Source organism: Trachurus japonicus, chromosome 19 (assembly GCF_045865225.1).
Source record: "Trachurus japonicus isolate A0001 chromosome 19, Traja_1.0".
Taxonomy (NCBI): domain Eukaryota; kingdom Metazoa; phylum Chordata; class Actinopteri; order Carangiformes; family Carangidae; genus Trachurus; species Trachurus japonicus.
In genome coordinates, this window is record NC_140925.1 from 2,690,243 (window position 1) to 2,712,433 (window position 22,191).

A 22,191-nucleotide genomic window follows, 5' to 3' on the forward strand; every position below is an offset into this window, starting at 1 on the left:
TTTTCAATCAAAAGTGTGGCTTATTCTCTTCAATCTGGTAGAATTTGATATTGGTAATGCTAAAATTTCCAGAGTTATTGGGCTTTTTATTTTGCTGTCCATCCAACAAAGCACTGTGAAACCAAGGCAAAGTGCAGTACTGAAGAGTGCTGTACTCCCTACGGTAACCCTTTAATTTACAGGTCGCTAATTACGTGATAATATCATGAAATAGCCAGGAAATAACAATTGATTGCTTTCATTGTAATGTCAAGAAATAGTCTAGAAATAACGGCCAATTTCATAGTAATGTCATGTTTCTCATAAAGGCAAAAGATGACTCATGCTTTTCATGCTTTGAATTTTTTGGGAAGGCCACATTTTTCTCCACCAAGTCCTTGCAATCGTCCCAGTTATTTCTGGACTATTTCTACACAATCAATCGTTACTTCTTGGCTGTATTTCTCTACATTACTATGAAATTGACCGTTATTTCTAGACTATTTCTAGACATTATGACGCTATTACTTGTTATTTCTTGGCTATTTCTTGACATTATTACATAATTAATGGCCTGTAAATTAAAGGGTTATACATTTTATAATTTACTCTATAATTCCATTGGAGTAAAACCAAGGCAAAGTGCCGTATCTGTAGCTAATACCAAGGCAAAAGTGCAGTTACCTGCCATAAAATGGTCAAAATTGGTCAGAAAGACAAACTACAAAATACATTTAATTCAGTCCACCTTTATCTAATCAATTATAGACTTGGTATAATTTGATGCTTAAACCTGACAATGAAAAACACAAAAAGCTGTTTTTCTCAGTTTGACATTTTTACAGATACTGCACTTTGCCTTTGTAGTATCGGGCAGAACGGAGGAGGAGGAGGAGGAAGAGGAAGAGTGGTCCCACTATGAGCTGCTGCTGCTGAGGATGATGATGAAGATGTTGTTCTTCTGTAGGAGTGATTCACAGAGACCCGACAGCTCCATAGAATTTTAATCTGAGATCTTTCTTTTCGTGCATTAGCATTCAAGAGTTTAATACGGTTCCTCTCTCTTGAACGTCTGAGGTTGTAAATGCTTCTGAGTCACGCACGCACCTCAGAGGGCCAGTAAACTGAAAACACACTGATTAACTTCTTTCCTTTTTAAAGCTGCATTGTAAAAAAAAAAAAAAGATGAAAAAAAAAATACATTAAAATGTGTGTATGTGTAATGTGAGAGTGTTGAACCCACAGAGGATTCTCTCCATCATAGCGCTCTCATTAAACTCAGCAGCAGCTTTGATAAAGCCACTGTTCACTGATTACACAGACTAACACAGCTGAAAGTCTTAGAGGCTGAGGTTCATCATTAACAACTTCAGGAGGTGATAAAACATCAAAACTGAATCCATCAGGTTGTTTCGGCGTCTCCTCTGCCCTCTGGTGGCCAGAAAAACTTGAAGCCTGTATCGTTGAAAGTGGGAAGACAAACCTGTAATAGGCAAAAACAACACCTGGGTCTTGTGTAATGCAGGTGAAATAACCAACACAACTCTGAAACCGACTGAAACCAAACGGTAGAAAAGCTAAGGCGACACACGGCCGAGACACAAACTGTTCTCATTAAAGGAATAATAGTTCACCAAAAAAAAAGAAATTCAGTCATTAGTAACTCACCTCACACAAAAAAACGTCCATAAAACTACACAAAAACCATTTAATATTCCTCCACACTGCTCGTCCACTGCAATCCAAGTGTCCTGAAGGGAGATAGTCCAGAGTTTACTGGAAACTACCTCATTTAGGGAAATCCGGTTAAGTCCGCGTGCATCACGTGAACATGAGAGTGCTTACACTGCAAAAACTCAAACTCTTACCAAGAACATTTGTCTTATTTCTAGTCAAAATGTCATTTCTAGTCAAAACTAATCTCTTTCCACTTAAAATAAGACTCTTCACATTAAAAAGTAGCTTGTTTTAGACACTTTTTTACTTTTATATTATATATTTTATACACTCTTATATTTTCACTTGAAATAAGTAAAAAAATCTGACAGTGGATCAAGTTTTTCTTTCTTATTACAAGCACAAAACACTTGCTTTCACTGGCAGATTTTTCTACTTATTTCAATTGAAAATTTGTTTGAAACAAGTGAAAATTATCTTAAAAACAAGTACATTTTTAGGTGATGAGTCTTATTTTAAGTGGAAAGAGGTTAGTATTGACTAAAATTGAGACATTTTGACAAGAAAGAAGACAAATATTCTTGGAAAGATTTTGAGTTTTTGCAGTGTAGGACTGTTTAGGCTGTAAAAATGTCCTAAATGACGTTTTTTTCCAGTAAACTCTGGACTATCTCCCTTCAGGACACTTGGATTGCAGTGGACGAGCAGTGTGGAGGAATATTAAATGGTTTTTGTGTAGTTTTATGGACGTTTTTGTGTCGGGCCCTATTATATATGAGTCACTAATGACTGAATTTCATTTTTTGGTGAACTATTCCTGTAAGATGTGTTGGATATGGTTCATGTCAAAGGTCAGTCCAGTTCCCTAAGACACCACAAAGTCTTCAGTATAATCACAGACAGGACTGAGGTTTCCCTTCGTCACAGCCGAGCTCTGACGAGTCGACCAGTATCTGTCTGTGTTTCATGACGCCTCCATACCTCTAGAGGTCTTTTTCTGGACAGAGATGATGTCATAAAGCTCCCGAGAGCGCCGCATCAGACGTGGCCCGCCGCTGACAGCTTGATATCTGATATTTAATTAAAGGCCAGAATTGATTGGAGCCGTGTTTCCTCCTGTTTGCGGCTCCTGGCCCTGACCTTCAATCAGACAAACTGACAGTCCTCCTGCTTTCCACTGGCAGAGACAGACAAAAACACACACACACACACACACACACACACACACACACACACACACACAGCAGCTGCTTTCACTGATTTATACACATTCAACCAAAGAACAGGGGGGCGGGACTAATTAGAGAAACCAGCTGCTGTTGTGATCGGATGAGGAGAAAACCTGCAAACCTCAAACAGCGCACGAACTTCAACCACCGATGCACATGAAGGCGATAAGTGCTGCCCTACAAAGGCAAAGAGCAGTATCTGCAGTTTTTCAACATTCTTTTTTTTGACCAATCAAAAGTGTGGCATATTCTCTTCAATCTGGAAGAATTTGATATTGGTAATGCTAAATTTCCCAGAGTTATTGGGCTTTTTATTTTGCTGTCTATCCAACAAAGCACCATGAAACCAAGACAAAGTGCAGTATCTGCAAAGAGTAACTGTACTCCCTATGTTAACCCTTTAATTTACAGGTTGCTAATTACGTGATAATATCAAGACATAGCCAGGAAATAACAATTGATTGCATTGTAACGTCAAGAAATAGCCTAGAAATAACGGCCAATTTCATAGTAATGTCATGTTTCTCATAAAGGCAAAAGATGACTCGTGCTTTTCACGCTTTGAATTTTTTGGGAAGGCCAACATTTTTCTCCACCAAGTCCTTGCAATCGTCCCAGTTATTTCTGGACTATTTCTACACAATCAATCGTTACTTCTTGGCTGTATTTCTCTACATTACTATGAAATTGACCGTTATTTATAGACTATTTCTAGACATTATGGTGCTATTATTGTTATTTCTTGGCTATTTCTTGACATTATTACGTAATTAATGGGCTGTAAATTAAAGGGTTATACATTTTATAATTTACTCTATAATTCCATTGGAGTAAAACCAAGGCCAAGTGCCGCATCTGTAGCTAATACCAAGGCAAAGTGCAGTATCTGCACCAAAACCAAGGCAAAAGTGCAGTTATCTGCCATAAAATGGTCAAAATTGGTCAGAAAGACAAACTACAAAATACATTTAATTCAGTCCAGCTTTATCTAATCAATTATAGACTTGGTAGTTATTCATAATTTGATGCTTAAACCTGACAATGAAAAACACAAAAAGCTGCTTTTCTCAGTTTGGCATTTTTACAGATACTGAACTTTGCCTTTGTATGGCAGCAGTGGGGTCAGAGGACGACTCATGCAGGTCGACTGAAGGTCCCCGTTCCACATTTTTCTCTCTGTATCAGCTCTTTTACAGAGCCAGCGCCCTGCGACACCCACTTGCCTGCCACCGAGGACAGGAAGGGACAAACAAACCGGGATATGTCACAGACGATAAGGCCGCGCCGCTGGACGAGACAGATGCTCGGGCAGGGGGTTTACAGGGGCTGAGGTTGGAACAACTGTCACATCTGATCTCAGCTCTGCCGCGTCGCGCTGCCAAGTCAGAGTCAGACTGTCAGTCGGCTCGGGGTCGAGGGGCTCGCTTACAACAATGAAGAGCAGCAAAGGAGGAGCTATTTGTTCTGCACATTTCTGCATCCACACATCAACTCTCACGCAGCTGAAGTAAAGCCAGCCGCCGGAGGGTTTGAAGGGATAGTTCACCCAAAATTGAAATTTCACTCATTATCTACTCCCCCTCAAGGGCTGAGAGAAGTTTCAGAGTCCTCCGTGGCTTCTCTGAGTTACAGGGGGTCTCGGCGTAGCAGTGCATGTCCATATAACGGTTGCAAATGGATACCAACTGTCTTCGTAACAAAAAGACACACCAAAAAACATCCAAATACCTCCATGCTGCTCCTATGTAATGTCCGTCTTGTATTGAAGCCCCGAAATGCGAAATTGTCCTGAAAAAAATTAAATAAGTCTAATTCAAGCTTGAAATATAGACTTATTTAATTTTTTTCGGGACAATTTCGCATTTCGGGGCGTCAATACAAGACGGACATTATATACGAGCAGCATGGAGGTATTTGGATGTTTTTTGGTGTGTCTTTTTGTTACCAAGACAGTTGGTATCCATTTACAACCGTTATATGGACATGCACTGCTACGCCGAGACCCCCTGTAACTCAGAGAAGCCACGGAGGACTCTGAAACTTCTCCCAGCCCTTATTAGTCCACATGAGGGGGAGGAGATAATGAGTGAAATTTCAATCTTGAGTTTAATCATCCCTTTAAATAAATTCTTGATGGCAGAAAGCACTCGGCTACTAAAAAGTCAGAGCATGAACAGGAGAACCCAGTGTTCTGGTGGAGTTTAACAGAACAATGGAGCCGCTTCAAAAGCTTTGAAGGTTCTGCACAAAGCCACCTGAACGCCGCGCCAGGGGGAAGGTTGCTTTATAACATGGTGGATTATTTCCCCAGAAGGTTTTTTTTTTTTTTTACGCAACACTGTTGGGAGTTTCAAACCACAGAGAATCTGTTGGTTATGGCAGAGCGACCGGTGAATTGTAGCCTATATGTATTGTATGTATGGATGTGTAAAAAGATCTGTTCTGCACGTCCAAACCTGTGGAAAATCAAGACTTTCAATGTGTGAAGAGCAGAAACGTGTGCTGGATCTGCACACTACAAAAATTAAATATCTTACCAAGAATATTTGTCTTATTTCTAGTCAAAACAATCTACTTATACTTAAAATAAGACTCATCACATTAAAAAGTAGCTTGTTTTTAGACACTTTTTACTTCTTTCAAGCAGATTTTCACTTGAAATAAGTAGAAAAATCTGATAGTGGATCAAGTCTTTCTTCTCTTCTCTTTTCTTTCTTTTTTCTACTTATTTCAAGTGAAAATTTGTTTGAAACAATTGGAAAATGATCTAAAAACAAGTTCATTTTTAGATGATGATTCTTATTTTAAGTGAAAAGAGGTTAGTTTAGACTAGAAATGAGACATTTTGACAAGAAATACGACAAATATTCTTGGAAAGATTTTGAGTTTTTGCAGTGGCAAAGAAGATGTGAGCATGCATGGGCTGAGTGAGGCTTCCCTCCTCCTCCTCCTCCTCTTCTTCCTGCTGCTGCTGTATCACTGGGGGGAGTTTGCAGGTCTCCGAGCTACAAGCTGTGATTTGTACTGCAAGAATCTGCAGGGATCCACTGCCCCGACTGCAACAAACGCACTGTACACACATACAGTTCATCCAACAAGAGTCACACGTCACATCGTCGTTGAGCTGGAGTCATGTTAGTGCATCATCTGGACAAGCAGGAGCTTCTCTGCAGCCACGAGCGCAGCAGGTTTCCTCCTCACACTGACACACATTCTGTATCGACTGTAAGGTTTCCAGCTGACTCTGACAAAAAATAAAAGCAAAGAAACTGGTGCAAAACTCCTCAACAGCCTCTGAGATGAATGAATGGGCTTTATGCTCGAAGGCCGTAGAGCAGTGGTTCTCAACTGGTGGGTCGGGACCCAAAAGTGGGTCGCGGACCCGTTCTGGATGGGTCGTGGACAGCTGGTCAAAAAAGTAAATGATATTTAATGCACATCTGATGTTGGACATGTATTTTATTTTGAAAAATAACTTATTTTGAAAGGCACGAGACACGTGAACACATGCAGTTGTAATGCTCCTCCTCACTTTCTTATTATTTGCTCTGAATGCAAAGATATCAGTTTCTTATTAATGTGGCCTGAATGCAGTGAAAATACCTTATTTAGTGGGTCTTTATTTTGTGCAATTTGATATTTATTGACTTTTGTGAACATGCTCTGAATGCAGAGATGCATCAGAAGTCAAATATATCGTTTTGTTGGTCTCCATTTTGTGCAGTTTGATATTATTTTATTCACTTCCGTACATGCAGTTGTCATGGTCCTCTTCAGTTTCATTCATGTGCTCTGAAATGCACTTTGCTCTATAAAGAGCAAAATGAGTTTTTAAAGGCTTTTTAAAAAAAAAATCTTGGTTTGAATTCTAATCAGTGGGTCGCGACTTAATGACCAAGGGAAAATGTGGGTCCCAGAGTGAGACTAGTGGAGAACCCCTGCCGTAGAGGAGTCTGGTGGTTCGCTCCGTTTGGCGTCGGCCGACTGATTTGTTGTATCTTGTATTTACTGTTCTGTGTTCTCCGTAATCTGGTATCACTGTTCTCTGTTGTTGTTTCCATGTGCAGACTGAATCCAGAGGGACAGTGAAGTATCCGTCCATCTGCCCATGCATCCACTCCATCATCATCCCTCGCTCCGTCTCTGGTCTGACACTCAACACGATGGAGGAGGAGGAGGAGGAGGAGGAGGAGGATAAACCGAGGTGTTTCCTCGACGTGCAGCAGCTTTTTATTTCCAGCGAACGTCCACAAATAAAGATTATTTTATAATTAGACAGAGAGATGTAGTGTATTATCCACCTGAGCTTTTTTGCTTTAATATCTTGAATTATCTTATGTTCTTCATGGTGCTTTCTTAGCCTAAAGGTTAAGGGGTAGGTTAGAGGTCATTCACTATTTGGATAGGAACTTCATTTGTGATGGGTAACAGTTTACAGTTAAATGGAATAAATATAAATAAATTCAGATGTTACAAGAGAGAAAGGTACACGCATAGCCTACATTTACAGCAGATGTTTAGATTAGGTGTCTAGCAGTAGTGTGGAATGTATCCTGAGAAATGTGTTTCTTGTCATCTACCCATCTCTGTGGGTCATAGTTTTTGGGGATACTTGACACTGTATCTATGTTTAAGTTAGCTTGGTCAAGAGGTTAAATGTCAGAAGGTATAGGTTAGATTCTGTTTTTAGATCCTGTCTTTGTCTGACCATCCTGGTCAGTTATATCCTTCTGTGGGAAAAAGGTGGAGTTCTAGAAAACGTATATATGGTTTGGGGTTTAGGCCAAGAGAGAGAGAGAGATCTCATTTTGGCACCAGAGATGCTCCACCATTCGGCATTTTTGTAGGCTACACTGTTCTTCTTCTTGTTAATAAACTTCTTTTTTGAATACAAGTGAAGACGTGTCAGCGGTGATCCCTTCTTTTCATCAACACATCAATACACCACAGAGACTCACACTCCTCCACATGAACACAACATGAGGATTTATCTGTAAATGATGTTTCTGTTTCTGTTCTGGACCCGACGTCTTCCCATCATGGAGACTCTGGGTTTCAGCTTGAAATGGGAAGTGTATTCTTTCTTTTTAGCTGAATGGCTCTGACCCCCCTCCTCCTCCTCCTCCTCCTCCCCCCTCTCCCACCCTATCCGCTTCCTCCTCCACCTCCTCCTCTTCCCTCTTCCCCTTTTCCTGGCTGAACCACACAGGCCACCGCAGTGCTGCCTCTGGCCGCGTTTGATGGACTGAGCTGCAGCGCAGATCTGAAACATCGGACTTGTGGATGATTATCAGTGTGTGTGTGCGCAGAAAATATAACATATAATGTGTTTTTATATAAGATAAAATATATTTCCTCATCCTTCTCTAAACTGACTGAACGACTCTCCTCCAGTCGCCGCTGTATCCAATCATCTCCGGCCGAAGTGGCGCCTCTAAGTGGAATTAGAGGCAAATTGGGGAGTTTATGGAAAGTGCGTGCAGTGCAGTGTGTATATGTGTGTGTGTGTGTGTGTGTGTGTGTGTGTGTGTGTGTGTGTGTGTGTGTGTGTGTGTGTGTGTGTGTGTGTGTGTGGGTGTGTGTGTGTGTGTGTAAATGTGTGTGTGTGTGTGTGTGTGTGTATGTGTGTGATCAGTCCGTGGTGTCTCCATGAATCTGCTCCAATCCTCCCTCAACTCCCGCTTTTACTAAAAAAAAAAAAAAAGGAGAAGTGACTTGACTAATATCAGAGGAGATGAGTGGAGCTGAGGCCGACGGGGCTTTTTTCTTTTTTTCTGTTTTTTTTTTCTCTCTGGTGGCGATGTTGTGTGAAGAGTCTGAACAGTCGGCGTTTGTCCCCTCTGTCATGTCTTCCCCTGGCAGAGTTGATTAACATTTCACTCACGTCCAATTCAAAGTTCAGGCTTATAGATGAGGGGAGGAGGAGGAGGAGGAGGGAGGGAGGGAGGAAGGAGAGAGAGAGAGAGAGAGAGAGAGAGAGGGAGGGAAGGAGGATGGATGAAGCAAAAACCCTCCAAACACCCACGTCGGGCCAGTTCCTCAGGTTTTCTGCATGTGAATGTGAATGTGCATCGAGACCAGCTCTGTCTGCCTGGGAAGAAGGGATGGATGGATGGATGGATGGATGGATGAAGGGAGGGATGGATGAAGGGAGGGATAGATGGATGGATGGTGCGGCGCAACACTTTGCGGACACTTCAGTACCAGTGCTGCGCTGCGCTGCGTGGATGCAACAGCCTCCTTCCTTCCTGGCTCGGATCGGAATGATAATCAGGTGCGAGCTCCTTTTTTTTTTTTTTTTTTTTCCTTCTTTGCCAGAGAGGATGTTTGACAACCAGTGCATGGACTCGAACTCACTCTAATATTCAATAATATATATTTATATAAATAAATAAATAAATATCCATCTGCCGGAACTCAACTTGAACACACTGACTGATCCGTGCATATTTCACAAAAACCCCATCATCATCCAAACGTTTCCGCTCATATTTCGTGTGTTAATCCGCCAGCAGCAGCAGCCAGCAGCCCGAGTCTGCTCGCAGCCAAAGCCCTGCACAGCAAAACCACAAAAAAAGAGAGAGAAAGAGAGAGAGAGAAGGGAAGAGAAGAGAAGCCCCGGCTGGTGTCTTACCAATGTGAATGATGGAGTCGGCGCTCACTGTGTTGCATTGCAATATCCACAGGGAATGAAACAACAATATCAGCATTTCCATCTCCAGTTTGAGCCAAAAAGGCGCATCCACGGATCCACCTCGCTGATTTCTGCGTTTTTCTCCAGTGATGAGCAAATCCCAAAAAATAAGCGTCGGTGCGTAAAAGCAGCAGCAGCGGCGGCGGTAACAGCAGCAGCAGCAGCAGAGGTAGGAAACTGTGCTGAGTGAAATCACCACCAGCAGCAAAACAAAAAAAACAAAACACACACAAATCCCAAAAAACCCAAAGTGTTGTTGTTGGCCGCGGAGTCGCGAGGAAGAGGAAGGGTAGAAAGAAGAAAAAGAAAAAGAAGAAAAGAAAGAAAGAGACAGATGCTTCTTCCAGAGCTCCGGGGAGAAACCAAGCAACCAAGCCGAGGAAGTGATGAGGGGAGCGGGGGAAGGAGGAGAGAAGACACCGCTGGTTGGTTTGTTGTTTCAGAGGTGGAGATCCGCCGGACGAGCTGCTCTGACTCTCTACCTCCGAGTCTGAGACATAACACACTGCAAACTGCGGAGGAGGAGGAGGAGGAGGAGGAGGAGGGACACTCTCTCTCTCTACACCTCTCCTCTATCTCTCTCTCTCTTTCTCTCTTTCCTCCCGACCCACGTGACTGCAGAGCCTCTATCTATCCACGGCGCTGGGAGCCCGAGCGGAGAAAAGAAAGAGAGGCGAGGGATGGAGATGGAGATGGAGAGAGATGGAGGGATGGAAAGGGGTGGAAGGATGGATGGAAGCCGGTGCGCAGCGCGGAGGTAGAGTCTCTGGTTCCGTTCGGTCGGTGGCGGCTTTTCCCCCCCTCAAACGGGCGGATTCGGACTCGGAGCGCGGAGAAACTTGCCACAGTCCGAAGTTGAGCTGATTCAGCTCCGACCGACCGACCGGAGGATCTGATCCGTCACCACCACCGCTGCTGCTGCTGCAGCGCCGCGGAGCTCTGAAGCTGTTGCATGTGTGGATGGATGGATTTTTTTATATATATATATTTTTACTCGGTGCGCTGCTGCAGACGCATCGCTTCACTCCGCTCGTGCTTGTGACTCTCGATGCCCCACCGTGCGTAAATTTGGTTTTAATCCCGTGTTTTCAGCCCCTGTTTCCTCGCTGGAGGAGCTCGGACGCAGCAGCAGCAGCAGCAGAACCAGAGACCTGAGACCTGAGCCGCTGGTTTCACACTGACGCTGATTTTCTGTGCGCAATTCAGTTCAATTCAGTTCGAGCTGTGAGTTTCTGAATGAACGTCAGGGTTTTGGTGTGACAGCGACCACCACCACACACCGGCAGCTTGGAGGAGAGGTTGCAGCCTATAGCTGTAACCCAGCAGCAGCAGCAGCAGCAGCGGTGGTTGGTTTCTACTTCTACTCGGGATGTTTCTCTGCGTAACGCTGAGGCGTCCGGACGGGAAGCGAGCGGATCGGATCGAGGCTCCGTGCGTAAAAATCTCCCACGGAGGATCCAGAGAGGAGGAGGAGGAGGGAGGAGGATTCAGAGGGGGGAGAGGGAGGTGTGTGTGTGTGTGTGTGTGGGGGGTCTCACACACGCTGGTGGTGTCCCGGCACTAGAGCAGAGGAGGTGAGACGTGTTAACGTGTTAACGCGCAGCCAGGATGATGCAGCCGCGGGGAGTTTTCTCGTTCCGCTGCTGCAGCTCTGAACCTCTAACGAGCTGTAATGAAGTCCTGGGTGTGTTTGTCGTGTGTAGCCTGCAGCAGCCCGAGACTGGAGAGGTTATACACACACACACACACACACACACACACACAGGCTACACAGGCTACACACAGACTACACACGTCCTCGGTTTATGTGTGCATGTGACGTCACTGACCTGTCCCGTGATGCCTTTCCAGGTGATGTGATGGAGAGAGAAGAAGGAGAAGAAGGAGAAGAAGGAGGAGAGCGGATGTCAGACTACTACTCTTGACCTTACAATTAAAGGATATTTCTTGCAAATAATTGAGACTCAGAAATGTCTTTTAATTGTTCGGTTCAGTCTAGTTCGGCTCAACAACAACTACGACAACGAGCTGCACAGGGAGGAATCACACATCTGGAATCATCTACAACTAACTCTACTAAGTTAAACTCATTTGTCCCATTCAATCACTTCATATTATGAATTAATAATTCCCTGTCTTCCGTTTGTATTTCCTCTGATGCCTTCTGTTCTGTCCTTTACTGTATTTCATTGTGTATATCTGGTCTCGTCTGCACTGTAAATGAGGCTTGCCTCAGTGTACTAACGAGTTTAAATAAAGGTAACTAAACTAAACTAAACATCAGTTTCAGTTTCAGCACCACACCGGGACCGGACAGCTCCCTCTCTCCCCCTCTGGATCCAGGATATAATACTATAATACATAATAGATATGATACAGACCTCAGGTGTCTCTGTACGGAGGCCCAGAGGGGACAAATCCATCTGCAACACTGATGCCACACTATTATCTATTTAGTTTCCATGTAATTAGATTTATTTTGACTGAGAAACTCTCTTTTTTCTTGAATTAACAAGTCTTGTTTGGAGGATAAAAATGAAAAGTTGGTTTATTCAACAAAGCTTTCGTCAGTTTCTGTTTCTTTTATAAATGTGTAACTGTGTGCAACTTGTTTTGAACCTGAATAAATGCTTTTTGTGCTGACGATGGAGGCTCAGTCTGAAGTGATCAATGATGAACTGGCCCCAGTCAGTGTACGCACGTAAACACCTGCACTTCACCTCCATCAGGGTTATTATTGACTGTCCAAGCTCATCTCATAGAGAAAGAAAGAGTTTCCCTCCACCTCCACCTCATTACAATCAATACCTGTCATCATTTTAACACCTCTTAATATCAACCTCATCATCACGAGGTTGTACAGGGATCAATACACCAACACCAACTCATATGAGACCACCAGCTTCATCTTCAATACAAAAACTCATCAGCGTTGTTTTCACTGTCTCAATCATCATCCTCATTATCTGACTGATCAACTATTATAATTATGTTGTTGTTTATATCTTTAACTATTTATTTCTGTCCAAAAGAGAGAAATAAACAACACTTATTTCTAACTTTGATGATTTTTGATATAAAACTGTGACATTCTGTCGCTACGTGGTTTTCACATTGACATCATTACACTGCATTAGACTGCACTGCAAAAACTCAAAATCTTTCCAAGAATATTTGTCTTATTTCTTGTCAAAATGTCTAATTTCTAGTCCAAACTAATGTCTTTCCACTAAAAATAAGACTCATCACCTAAGAACTATCTTGTTTTTAGACAGTTTTCACTTGTTTCAAACTAATTTTCAATTGAAATAAGTAGAAAAATCTGCCAGTGAAAGCAAGTTTTGTTTGTTTGTGTGCTTGTAATAAGAAAGAAAAACTTGCTCCACTATCAGATTTTTCTACTTATTTCAAGTGAAAATCTGCTTGAAAGAAGTAAAAAGTGTCTAAAAACAAGCTACTTTTTAATGTGATGAGTCTTATTTTAGTTATAATTAGATTTGTTTAATTAATTGTATAATTAGATAGTTTTTGCAGTGTGTGATATTAGATTTACAATGGACTGTGTTGCATTATTGCATCTTTTTAAATTAGATAAAAATGACTGGAATCTTTATAGATTATTGATTTATTTTCACACACACACACACACACACACACTTGGCACCAGCCTGTTGCTGCAGGGTCGCCACTGTTGTCCACTGGTGGAACATCACACCTCCTACTGGCGAGAAGCTGTTACTGCCACACTTCTGCACTGAAACACAGACACAAACAGATCATGCGTGAATGTAAAACATGTCCACTATAAAATAATATATAAATAAAAACCTATAATATCTCCTCCAGATTAAATCCAGACAACAATCTACCCCACACACTGCTCATTGCTCCTTTATAGGCAATGTAAGGCAAATGTATTCTGCTAGAACATTACCATAGTACACAGAGGTCATTCAGTGGTCTCAACAGACATAAAAGAAGCATAAAAATAGACAGTAGCAAAAGCACATTAAGAAAAAAACAAAAACAATATCCTGTAAAGTGCCTTGAGATGATGGGTATTGTGAGTTGGTGCCATACAAATAAATTGAAGTGGATATAAAAACGCAGATTAAAAATAGATAATACTTCATCACAGAGAGAGGAAACAACGGCAGAAGATGGGAAATGTGTAGTAATGTATGAGCAGCACAGAAACACCTGTTTATAACACACTGATGGAGCTGTAAAGCAGATAAGAAGATAAGAACATGGTTTTTTGCATGAATGACGATAATGTTTAAGGTATTTTAGAAGAGATGTGCTTCAACTGGGAGCAGCAAAGTCTGACAGCTCGGAGGTTTTACGCCACCGTTGCTTTATTTCTGTTTTGTTTTTGTCGTATCTTGATGGATCCTCTAGTGGGGAGAGGAGTTTGTTCTTCCCTGTCCCAGCTGAGATGATGAAGAGGTGTTGGCATGGCTGTCCTGCTGCTGCTGGTGCAAAGGTTAAAGGCTTGGGGGTGGACACGTACGGTACGATTGATCCTTTCTGCTGTGAGGCATCATGGGAAATGTCAACTCTCTGCCCCCAACAAGAGTGATGATGACGGTGAAGACTCAGAAAATAGACATCATCATCATTTTTCATATCATGACAATACTTGTGTACATCCCACCAGTTAGCCATATTCACACAGCGTCGCCATCTTTGCTTACATCGTCACTAGTCGGGGTGGGAATGGGAAGATTCAACGCCGCCACATAATGTTAGCTTTAGTTGCAGCTAATGCCAGCTAACTTAATTCAAATCAGTTTAACCCAAATGTCGTTTTACATTGAAATATGGCCCGATGTTCCATCGGACGTAAACAACCCATGCCTTCTTTAAATCTGTATCAACCAGGAAGCGATGAAAGGAAAGCAGTTTATCAGACTCCCGATGTTTGTACGGCTTGCAGCCAGGGACGCAGCAGTTAAGTTTGTTTACCCACCCCAAATGATGACGTAAGGAAAGATGGCGACGGTGTGAATATGGTTCTTTGAATTTGAAAGCTGCTCCAAATGCGGCTGACGAATCCTTTGCCTGTTCTAGGAGGAAAACATTAATGTGATCTCTGTTTTTAGCCTTGTTGTAGCAGTAGCTCCCAGTGGCTACATGAGATGTGCAAGATTTGCTGTGAGATGTTCTTCCATGTTAACATCATACATCCAATGGTTTACAACAAAGAACCAACATCTTGCAGCAAATCTCGCGCATCTCGTGCAGCCACTGGGAGCTACTGCTACAACAAGGATAAAAACAGAGATCACATTCATTGTTTCCGAACAACTTTTCCATGTGGCGGCTTCAGGACACTTGGGTCAGTAGGACGAGCAGTATGGAGGTATCTGGATGTTTCATAGTGTGTTTTGGACCATTTAAAAAAGTGAACTCTTTCCACCGCCATTATATGAAAACTTGTCACCAGCCGGACCCCCCCTGGAACTCCTAAAGCGTTTTGATGACTCTAAAAGTTCTCCAAACCCTTCCTTGGCTTGACGGTGAGGAGATGATTGGTGAATTTTAGATTAAAAAGACACTCTTGTTGGTATAATAAGAGTAGAAGGTAAAAAAAAAACGGAATTTCAAAAAAATTAAAACGTAAAAACCAGAATTTAGGAACAAATAAAACAGATTTTATACAGCCCTAATAGATCATCCCATTTTCCAACACTTGACACGGCCAATCGGAGGAGGTGCGTCCAAAGCCGTTGTCTCCGTAGACCGTGTAGACTGGGTCTTCCGAAGGCTGCAGCTCATGTGAAGGGACAAGTTCTCCATGAAGCCATTGCTAGGATAAAGAAAGACTTAACATCCTGAGGCACTTTTAAAAGCTGATATCAGGAGACTTCAGTCATGTTTCCCTGATGGACTCACTGGGGGATGTGGAGCAGAGATGCTCACTGAAGATGGTAGACGTCATTCTGAACATCTGGGATCATCCACTTCATCACACCTTGATGGACGGAGAGAAGATCCTTTGTACCAACAGACATCAGGCTTTTTAATTCTTGATTGTATCGAATCATCAGGTGAAGTTGAGGCTTTGCCATCAGTTCTGGTTGTGGGTTTAAATCCTGTCTGGAGGTTTCTGCGCACAAAGACAAGAAGTGAATTTATCATGTTCATGTTTTAGTGCAAACATTATTTTAAAGTTTAAAGTCTTCTGGATGGTACTGAGGGATCAAACCTTCTCTGAGTCTCAGTCCTTGTTCGCAGCCAGTGAATTAGTTGTTTTGGTTTTAATCTGTTTGCTTGGAAGTCATGAATCATCATATAAAGGCGACTGATTATATTTATTCTGTCTGCTGCATGTTCCCTCTGCCACCTACAGTTTACAGATCTGATGCTTCCTGCTGCTTTAAGTGAATTTGCCTGGGAGCCTGCCTGAGCAGCGAGCGCCTGAAGAAGAAAATAAAATAAAAAAAACAAATCTGGAGCTGCGTTCAAAGCAAAGTCTCACTTTTGTTCTGCAAAGTCCTCGAATGTTCCTCGACTTTATGTCTCTCCGATGGAAACTTGATCTGCAGCTTGTCTTTTACAAAAAAGAAAAAGAAAAGAAAAAGAAAACCTCGGCAGCGTGAACAGATGCGCGATGACACAGCTGATCACACACAATAATCATCAGCTCTCAATCATTTGATATCGTGTCAAATGTCGGCGCAGAAATCATCCACTCACCCCGAAAAGACTCGGCTCCCTCCAAAAATAAACCTCCTCCTCTTTAGCTGCCTCCATCTGTTTTGTCGGCACTAACTCCGGCGTGGATGACAATCTAATTGCATCCTCATCTCTCTCTGGTTTAATGGGCTGTCAGGTAGCATCATTACACACTTTCATTGCTTCCCCGCGCAGCTCACATATCGACAAAAAAAAGTGACAATACATGTGTGTGAATGTTTGTGTGTTTGTGTAATGGAAGGAAGGTGCAAATTATCAGAGGCTGGTGTGGCATCATGCAGAGAGAGAAGTTGAAACAGGAGGAAAGAACCAGAAGAACGAGCTGCACACGTCGGATTTTGTGACATAAACATCATATACATACTTTGTTCAGCCATGACACTGTGCTGAGGCGGTTTTCACCTCCGTTTGTTTGCAAGCAGAATTAAATCTGACCTTTTGTCTCTCTGTAGTATAAAGTATACGTCGTTAAACACCCTGTGGTGTGTGAGTGGCCTGGTTTGTTATAGACAACACGAGTCACCAGAGTCGGATCTTCACACCTGTCTCAACAAAAATTAGGGCCCATTCACATGGAGCGTCTTTTGCGCGAGCGTTTCCATTGTTTTCAATGTAACCGCGCAAAATCCGAAGCGACGCCGACGCGCCGTGCACGCGGTGCGACGCACCTTTTTTTACGATGAAAATATCTCAACTTTTTCGAATGCCACACGTGTGAGTCATGTGCGTGTCATGTGATCAGAATTGACCAATCAGCTGCACTGACCTGCTTCACCAGCAGCAACAAGCAGCTAGTCTGGGGCCGTTAACTCGCTGTTTTGGTGAGACAGACCTTTCCGTCAAAATAAAAGCACCAAGCTAATAAAATGCGGCAAAACTCTTTAATTGAAGGAATATAATTTACAAGAGAGTCCCCGAGCCATTACGTTAACTTTTTGCTTTTATTGTTTTTATAGTTTATGTTTATTTTATAAGTTTTATGTTAGTGAACACTTTTATTTTGGTGAATTTGGTGATTTTGGTATCCGCTACAGACAGGAACCAGAATGCAGACGGAATTCGAGGTAACGGACACCAGACTCTTCGCTTGTCTGAAGAGCCTGGTGACGCGAGGCTAACAAGCAGCCCGGCTCTCAGTGCTTCCCCGCTTTCAGCAGCTCAGTTCTCCCCCGGTCCAGCCCGGATCTCTACTCCATAGCTGCCGTAGCAGCAGTGTGATACCAGTACATTTAACCGCATTTTTAACTTTTATTAGACACAAGGTAGGGAGGTCACGTCTCGCCTGCCTCCCTCCCCTCCACACGGCGGTGAGTCCTCCGTTCAAACTGACAGACAGATGGAGCAGTGAAGCTGCTGAGAGGGATTCACGGTGCCTGAAATCTGATCAGCTCTGTGTTTACTCGATTCCTGGTTAAATGACAGAAGCACACCACTAAATGTGAAAATGTGACAGGCGCTTTTGGTTGCTTAGTAACGGCAGACGCGACCATAGACGCGAGCTCAGAAGCACTTTGAAAAACGCATGCAAAACGCTCCAGCTGGTGTTTTGCATGCGTTTTCAGGCGCTCCATGTGATTGTCCTCATTAGGGATGTCACCATTATAGATTTTCTTGGTACGATTATTGTCAGAAATAATCACGGTGTTACAATTATCACGATTATTATACATCAGTAAATATCACAACACTATGAATGTGTAAAATCAAATATAGTCAAAATATAATTACATAACTAATCTCTTAATATACAGTAGGACAATAGTTATTAACCCCCCAGGAGAAGTGTTTGAAATATTTAAAGGGACAACGAGGAGTTTCTATTTGGTTATAAAAAAGTATCACATTAATGTGGATGAATCTACGTTACCACTTGTTAATGGGCCCATTTTCGATTATTATTATTTTGTTATTATTAGTGGTGGCGGAGATGCTGGGCGAGCCGACCAGCGTTTTTTACTTTCGGTTTCGCAACAAGTCATGAGAATAACACAGCTGAATCGCCGTTTATGGTCAGAACTACGTCGGTATGTGATCGTCTTTGAACCTCTGACTTTAATTATTGATGAATGAAAACATGAGTCTGTCTTGCGCCGGTCAAAAGAATTTCACGGTGCGGAGGCTCATACATGTAGTGTGGAAACACTTCGCTTTTCCAAAACTCCTCGTTGTCCCTTTAAGTCATTAATTGTCATCTAGACCAAATGTTTAAGTTTATTTTAATCATTTTTTAAAATTACAAATGACACGCTAACATTTAAATTCCCACCAGTTCATTGTTGTGTTAGTATCTGTGCATCTTCCTTTACTTCGGTGCACATCTGCTGATACGGTTCAGAAAGTGGCGGGATTTAGGAATCTTTACGATGAATTAATTGTGGCGTTTGTTTGTGAAAACAAGTAATCGTGACATCCCTGCGTGTTTGGACACTGTTTTTGGTGTCTGTAATCATTCCTTCTGTTTATAATGAGCAATCGGTAAAGAGCTTCATCTGTTTGTGGACCTATTTCATTATCTGTGTTATAATTTGGCTTTTCAATTTCTAACCTCATCACTACACACAAACACATTCCTCTCATGCCATGTTCACAATCAGAACGGGTCAGTACAGAAGCTCCAGAGCAAGAACCACCCAGCTGTTAAACAGCTTCGTCCCACAGCAATCAGACTTCTGAACAAAATGATGTGAACTACACAAAATTGACTTTAGAGCAACTATTTTAATTATTGCTTTTGATTTTCCTTCATTTACTGACCATTTGATCTGTTGCTTTTATCTAAGATTTACAACTGGCTTATTTATTGTTTGAATTGCACTGGACTTTTTTTTGTGATTGTGAAGCATAAGAATATCAAATAAAATCTACTTTAAATCTATTGAATAATATAAATCAACGCAGATGGCTCATTTCAATACAGATGACAGGCTAAACGACAGAGTTGCTGGATGTCTTGAGATTTCTCCACACTTGACAGATGATAAATCTTTGACATCAGAGACATTTTGTCTTTTTAAATGATTGTAATTCAGTCTGTTGATGGTTCAAACGCTGCAGCAGGAGGCACATTATACTCCAGCGTTGGCCTCTCTCCTTAAACTTTATCTTCCTTAAACACGTGCACACTCCCTCTTTCCCTCTCTCTAAGTCTCTTGCATTTTCAATTTGAATTATTTTTGTTTTTAACATGTTGTTTGTCTGTGTGCTGTTTGATGCTCTTTGATTTGAAAGGTGCTAAATAAATTCATATTCCCTTCGTTGTCAAGCTGGGTTAAGTACAAAGCACTTGAAAATGGAACAAAGCCAAAACAACACCTCTCTTTATTTTTAACACCCTTAATTTAAATCCAAGCTTTCTGTGCAGGATTTTAAAGTGGCAATCAAAACACTTGGACAAAAGTGCCCTACTGTGCACACACACCAGGTTATAAAGGTGTGTTTTGCCATATGTGGCCGGCACCAATCACCTTCCTGTTCTGAGGAATTTATTGTGGTTTTAACCTCGCTCTATGCAGCAGTAGACGACGACGACAACGGGACATGATGAAGATGTTTGCAAAACAGAGTTAAGACTTGAGGAGACAGTCAGAGGATGATCTGAGCAGCCGCCTGCAGCAGCGCATTGTTTCCTCAGCCAGGAGCAGTAATCAACTTTCCAAACAAAAGCAATAATGTTGTGCAGATTAGTCTGAGCAGCAGGGAGCAGCAGCCAGATCAGATCACATCCATCAGCAGTGAGACGGCTGTCTGAGGCCGAGCGGCCGCAATAAAAAGACTTCAGAGCTCCAAACCGCCAGAGTGTGTGTTTTTGTATGCGTTTGTGTGTGTGCACGGCTGGAAACTAACTATAAATACTCTTGTCACTGTGTCTGAGAAGCTTTTTTAATGTGTGTGTGTGTTTTTTTTTTTACCAAATAACATCTAAATTAAATCATTTTTGCTTTCATGTCAGGAGATTGTTGCCGACGTACTGTACCGGTGTATTTTTGGAAAGGCGGCGTTCACAGGGCAGCGCGTCGCTCCGCTGTCACGTCTTCGCAGTTTGTTTTGAAGCTCTTTTCCCTCAGAGGCTGAACAGTGGAGAAGAAAAGAGTTCATCTGACACACAGCAACACCATCACTGTTTCACTGGAAATCTGTGTCATCGGCTCAACAAAACTTTAAATCAAACAACAGTCATTTTACTGAACAAAACCACTTTCAATCGCAGGGCAAACAAGATTTTAAGCAGCTCAGTTAGTTTGACTTGATTCTACATTAACATAGTGGTGTCAGACAGTGGCTGTAACAACTTTTCTACAGTTAATTAACAGTAAAACTGATTGTATTGCATAATTGGCGCCTCAGACAACCCCTGCACAATGATGTAACGTCAAATTAAGAAACTTTTAGACTCTTATTTCAAACTTTCCATGAAGAATCTCCAAGTGACATTTGATAATTGCTTGAAATTTGACAAACAAATAAACTGTGTTGTCAAACTGAGCTTTTTCCATCCTCGCTGAGAACAAAATCTCACAAAGGCAATTCATGCGATTATAAGTGGTCAGTGTTTTCCACCTCCAATTAGATCAAAATGCTGCTTTGTGAGATAATCACATAACCCCGGTTCTCTGCTGTCTCCACTGGCTCCCGATAAGCTTTTTAATGTTTGTTTTTTAAAGCCATTAATGACCTTGCCCCTATTGGCCTTGTTTGTTTGAGATATTACATTTCCATCAACATAAAAAGAGCTCTGCAGTCATCTGGCCAACTCTCTTAGAGGTCCCTAAAGATCGAGGTATAAACATCATGGCTGCTCCTAAACTTTGGACTTCACCCACTGATTTACAGACTATTAATGACCTTGTAGTTTTTAAATCCAAGCTCATGACTCATTTATTTGGAATGGCTTTTAAATTAGAGCTGTGACACTTGTTTTTTACTTTATTTCATCTATGCAAAGCACTTTGGTGACCTTTTGGATATTATAAAGTGCTATATAAATGAAGATTGACTGACTGATTAATTAAAATCTATCTGCAAACAACCACTAGAGGTGACATTTACAGTAAAGCTAACGGCAGTCTGAGTTTATTTTTTGCTTCAGCAGCAGACATTTACAACAAATATCTTAAGGATAATAGGCCTATGAATAACAATGAAATTCAGTTTGTCACTCTCGTAGCAGCAGTTTAAAAGACACAAATCAATGTAAGACATGTTTTATATAATAAAAACATGAGAAAAGTTGGAGGCACACTGGTCCTGCTCCACCCGGCGGCCCTGCTCCACCCGGCGGTTCCTGCTCCATCCGGCGGTTCCCGGCGGTTCCTGCTCCACCCGGCGGCCCTGCTCCATCCGGCGGTTCCTGCTCCACCCGGCGGTTCCTGCTCCACCCGGCGGTTCCTGCTCCACCCGGCGGTTCCTGCTCCATCCGGCGGCCCTGCTCCATCCGGCGACCCTGCTCCATCTTTCTTTCTTTTTTGTGTCATTGTCGTGTGAGCTACTACACTAATATGAATTTCCCTCCTCGGGATGAATAAAGTATTCTCTACTCTACTCTACATTTAAACAGTGTTGACAGGTGGGTTTGTTTTTCAATACAAACTGTGGCTATCGCAGAAATGTGGCAGTTCAATTTGTCTGACCATGGGTCAATGTTGAATTAACAACTTCCACAGTTCAACAAAAATATTAACGGTAGGCCTATTTGTGCCGAGTAAAACTGTTCCCAAACGTGAGACTAAAGACGTTTCAGCTCTATTAAACTGTAGCTATTTTACCATTGTAGTGAGTCATTGTCCTAATCAAATAGGATCTCTGATAGTGAACGGGGCTTACCTCCGTTTGTTTGAAGACCGGAGTGATAACGAGGGGGAGATGTGTCTTCTTCACGGACCAAAGGACAACTGGCCAAACCGCCATCTTGGT

The 22,191-nt window shown here is 42.2% G+C and overlaps 1 protein-coding gene across 1 annotated transcript in view; it reads right to left on the reverse strand.

Annotated features, from left to right (window-relative positions):
• grid1b (glutamate receptor, ionotropic, delta 1b) overlaps positions 1 to 9,735 on the reverse strand; it is a 691,238-nt gene extending 681,503 nt beyond the window's left edge. Inside the window, 1 exon segment of the mRNA XM_085761156.1 lies at positions 9,520 to 9,735. Within this exon segment, the coding sequence (XP_085617282.1) occupies positions 9,520 to 9,601 (82 nt within the window). The 5' untranslated portion in view covers positions 9,602 to 9,735.
• Positions 9,736 to 22,191: the final 12,456 nt, after the last annotated feature.